Raw genomic sequence first — 4,536 nt, 5'->3', positions numbered from 1 at the left:
GCAGCTCCCAGTGCAGCTCACACCCCCGCCCCCTTTCGCAGCGTGCCAAGAGTTTGGAGCGCGCGCACGCACACCGAGCACGGAGCTCAGCGTATCCCTCCGCCTCCCTCCTCCCTCTCCCCGCTCAGTGGCTCGACAACGATTTGGGAAATGAAGGGAGGAGGGAACTACTTTCCTGAAACTTGCTATGCTGCACACGACTTCGAGTTGCAGTGATTCGCCCGGAGCCCGCAGCTTTTGGTCCTCCTTTGCACACACTCTCCCAGCCCGGGTACCCCGCTCGGCAACCCCACCCCGCGCTCTCTTTGGCCCCCGGGGAAGCCGGCGGCCAGGAGAAGTCGCCAGGGACTACTTCGCCTCCTTCTCCCGCGGGCGCCCCCGGTTCGGGCAGCGGCGGCGGCGGCGGAAGGAGCGGGCGGCGTGAGCGCTTCCGCCGCCCCCCTCGCGGCTCCCCTCTGGCGGGCGTGAGGAGGTGAGGAGCTGGCCCGCCGAGCTTGTGGTGGGCACCGGCTGACGGGGAACCTGCAGCCGCTCTCCTCGCTCCGAAGCCGCTTCTCGGGACCCTGCTCCCCGGACGCTCCCGCTCTTCGCCTGCCCGGGTGGGGGCGATCGGGTCGCCTGCCTCACACACTCCCCGTCGCCCCCTCCTCCCCCTTGTGGAGTCGTCCCGGCTGGAGTGTCTGGAGGAATCCGCCGCCGCGAGGCCCCTCGCCCGATTCTGCTCGCTCCTGAGGACCGCCCCACTCGCTGCCGGGGGCTGAGCGGGCAGCCGGCGGCGAGGCGGGAGATGGTGGGGTGGGCTCTGGCAGGACCGTGCCGCCGCCGCCGCCCGGAGCCTGGGCTCGGCAACCCCCCGTCAGCCCCCACCAAGGGGATCTCAGCTTCCTCCTCACCGCATCCCTGAGGGAAGCGCCGCCTCTGCTCCCGGGTTCTCCGCCCGCCCTCCCGCTCCTTCCTGGCCGGACCCCGCCTCGCTCCACCCCAGTGGCCAGAGGAGCAGCTCTCCAGTCAGCCTTCGCAGTCCCCCTTCTTTTTCCCTTTCCACCCACCCTTCCCGGCCTCCTCGGATCCCTTGGCTGGGCGCTGAGGCCAGGGAAGAGGCTGGGGTCGCCACGGCAGAGGTTGTTGCCGCCACCCCCCTGTGGGGGTGGCTGGGGTTCCCGGCTGGGGGGGCACCGTTCCGGGTGAGGCATCCACCATGGTGAGGCCCCTGAGCCGCTGCCCCCGCGCCTCCCCGGCTGCCTCTGCCTCCTGCCCCTCGGTGCTGCTGCCGCTCCTCCGCCTGCTGTTGCTCCTCCATCTCCAGATCGGATCACGGTGAGGGAAAGATGAGCGAGGAGACGGCGACTTCTGACAACGAGTAAGCGCCTCATTGATCTTGATTACACCCCCCACCACCACCACCACCACCCACCCAGCCTTCCTCCGCTGTCCCCCAGACCCCTCTGAGACTTGGGTGTTGGAAAGCTTGCAGCCCTGCAGAGTTCGGTGCATCTTGTTCTGCAGATAACATTTGATTTCTTTAGCCATTTTATTTAATGGCAGCACCCTACCCCCGCTCCCCACCCCACCCCCTCTTTTCGTTGCTTTCTTCTGGGGAAGGGTATTGAGTGTTGCGGTGGGATGGCAGGTTTACGTCCAGGAGATGGAGTAATGTGGATGGATGGAGGCAGGGAAGAAATGACCCCTCTGCCTGGAAGACCTTTGGCCTGTCCTTTTTCCCTGTAGCACACCAATCAACATACCCTGAATATCCATCCTGCTGTCTTTATAGCTATTTCACTTGGAAACTAATGTGTGGGAGCACCTCCTGCAGCAAACTCTCTTGAATCTTAATTCGATGAGTCAGTGACTCTTTAATACCGATTAAGCCTCCATCCCCCTCCCCTCCTTTTTTAAACTTATGACCTGTAAGATTCTTGTAAAAAATAGGGCTGGAGAAACATTTTTAGAATTTAATAGGATTAAGGACACATGGAGTATGGGAGAGGTTGAACTATTGTATTTTACCTTTGCCGACATTGGACATGTCTTTATCACGAGCATAGAAGGATATTTGAATGCTGATTTTTATTCTTCAGCGATATTAAAACACACCATTTACATTGATTTAACAGTATTTACCTTGCTGAACATGTTGATGACTTCATCGATTAACTTCTAGACCATCCCGGTTAAAGTTTCTCTTTGGCCTGTCTTTTATGTGTTCCAAACGAAATACTTTATCTCTTAAATATTTTGCTTTAACGTAGCGGCTGCCTAGAGGAATAATGAATGGTACGCCGACAACTTTCTGTTGAGACGGGGATTTAATTGCATGCAGAATATTAGCCACCGTTTTCTTGTAATTAAGTTCAAGTTTTATCTTTAAAGGGTTGGGGAGAGTAAAGTGAGCGAGGGCTAGTCCTTTAAATAAAGTGCATTCCTCGAGTCAGACCTTTGTGAGAGACCTTTAAAGTCCAAAGCCGGGGCCTGTTTAACATAAAATAGCTTGAGAAATGCCCAGCAGCGTTTCTCCTTCCTCCCCTCCCCCCCAAAACACTCTTGTGATGAGCGGGTGTGGGAGAAGGTAGATTGCTGCAGTGTCAGTGCAGTCTAGAATCAGAAGTGGCCGCCATGTTCTCTCTTTTTGTGAATCGCCCTCATTTGCATAGCACACTCTTCATTCATAAAAAAAATAATTAAACATCCATCACCTTGGACATCTCGAAAGAATTTCCTAAGAAAAATACTCGAAACTTGATTGCCTTCATGTAGATTTTTGAGTTCGGGAAGTAAGGAGAATTCGAAGTTACAGGTTATATTCAAAAACATACGCACTGACACAAACAACTACCCCTGTTCTCAGAATGTTGACACAGTTATGTGGGAAATATCAGTTCGGGGAGGTGCTGAGATCACGTGATCGCCTCCATTCATAAAATACCTGGCTGTCCATTCACAGTGCAGTACTCTGTCTCACTGCCTTCCGCAGATTAGACCTACTTTGAGAGAGATCAAGAAGTACTGTATCTCAGATAACGCTTAGTTAGGAGAAAAACTGCTGAAAATTCTGAACGGAAATGACGATAATTTTTATTAGTATCTTTTAAGAAAGTAGCTTGGATCAAAATGTCAACTTCTATTTTAGAGGTGGGAAGAGCCTAATTACCATATTTAAAGTAATATATTGAATACCTCCTTGTTGGATGCAGCTAATAGAAAAACAAATGAGGGAATGTGAATTAACACGTGTAAAATATATTGTTTATAAATGGGCTCTTTTTTGTAAGACTTGCCATGGACAAATTGAGAGTGTAAGTTTTTGGTGTAGTGATGTCAGTGAATGATACTGCTGTTACATGAAAAATGAGTAAATATTCCCAGTGGTTTAATCCCCAAAATGTTGATGTTTGAAATACCAAATGGCAATTTTTACTGGGAGGATTGCCTTATTATTTTTTTAATTTTAAATGTACTCAGTATGGGACAACTTGGAAATTACCTCACTCACCCAGACTTACAATTCTGTTTTCACAAATTTATCCTGCTTTATTAATGTTATTCCCTATGAGCTTTAAGATGTTTTTGTAGGACAAGAATAATATGTTTTAGCATATAATATTTTGCTATTTGATGTTAACTCTTCATGAAGACAAACTCTTGGGGTTTTACTTTAAAATTTTTTTTATATTAGAAAGTGCTGTGTTTACCTAGTAATCAGTTTTTATTAGAGCCAATATTGTGCATTAGCTAAACCTCAAAGAGTGAACTTCTTTGGGACATAGTTTTTATTCTGATACTTTATGTATCTCATCTTTAATATATACTGTTTTGAAATGGCAGTTTATTTATAATCCCATGTATTATGAAGAAACAAAAGAGACAGATTATGGCAGGCAGGCTTAAAGCCCTAATAAAAGCCTTATCATAGTTTAAAACTGCCCATAATGTGGATTTTATTTATAAAATCCTTTTTATTTATAAAATCCTGTATATTTTTTCCTTTTTTTTCTTTAAAGCCACAATCAATAGGAATTTAATTACAGTAGACAATATTCTTAACACTGTTTTTTCACCTGATCTCAATCTTTTTTAAAAAAAGGGAAAATCACCGGTATCTTGAGAAACCTTAACCTTTTCTAGCCATTGTGGTAAAATCCAGTAAGGCTTTTGAGGCCTCATTTTGAAACCCTTTAGTACATGCTCTATTTTTTTTTAAAACAGTGTTCTGTGTAGAGAGCTAGATAGCTCCCCGAGGTTATTGTGAGTATATATTTAATCAAGAATTTCTGAAGGATCTCTTGCATGTGAGATTTTGTCTTATGCAATGCCAGACTTGAGGAAGTGTCTGTAAAAGTCTGATTTTCTTCTCCAACCTTTAGTAGGAACTGGAACTGAGTTAAAAGTGCCAGTTTAAAACATAGTTCCCTCCATGCAAGAATAATAGTTTATTTTACATAACATACAAATGATCTTTAAAATGAATAAGTAATCATTTCTTTGCATTTCTACTACTCAGATAACAACTTAACATTTAGTATATAATCAAACCTT

At 47.3% G+C, this 4,536-nt stretch overlaps 1 protein-coding gene across 1 annotated transcript in view; it reads left to right on the top strand.

Annotated features, from left to right (window-relative positions):
* The first annotated feature begins 139 nt into the window (after positions 1–139).
* The window catches only part of SPRED1 (sprouty related EVH1 domain containing 1), a 115,096-nt gene continuing 110,699 nt past the window's right edge, over positions 140–4,536 (top strand). The window contains exon 1 of the mRNA XM_019725519.2: positions 140–1,360. Coding sequence (XP_019581078.1) covers positions 1,329–1,360 — 32 coding nt within the window. The 5' untranslated portion in view covers positions 140–1,328. The remainder of the gene's footprint in view (positions 1,361–4,536) is intronic.

The sequence above is a fragment of the Rhinolophus sinicus genome, linkage group LG03 (genome assembly GCF_036562045.2).
Source record: "Rhinolophus sinicus isolate RSC01 linkage group LG03, ASM3656204v1, whole genome shotgun sequence".
Lineage (NCBI taxonomy): Eukaryota > Metazoa > Chordata > Mammalia > Chiroptera > Rhinolophidae > Rhinolophus > Rhinolophus sinicus.
This window is presented reverse-complemented; position numbering and strand designations above follow the sequence as displayed.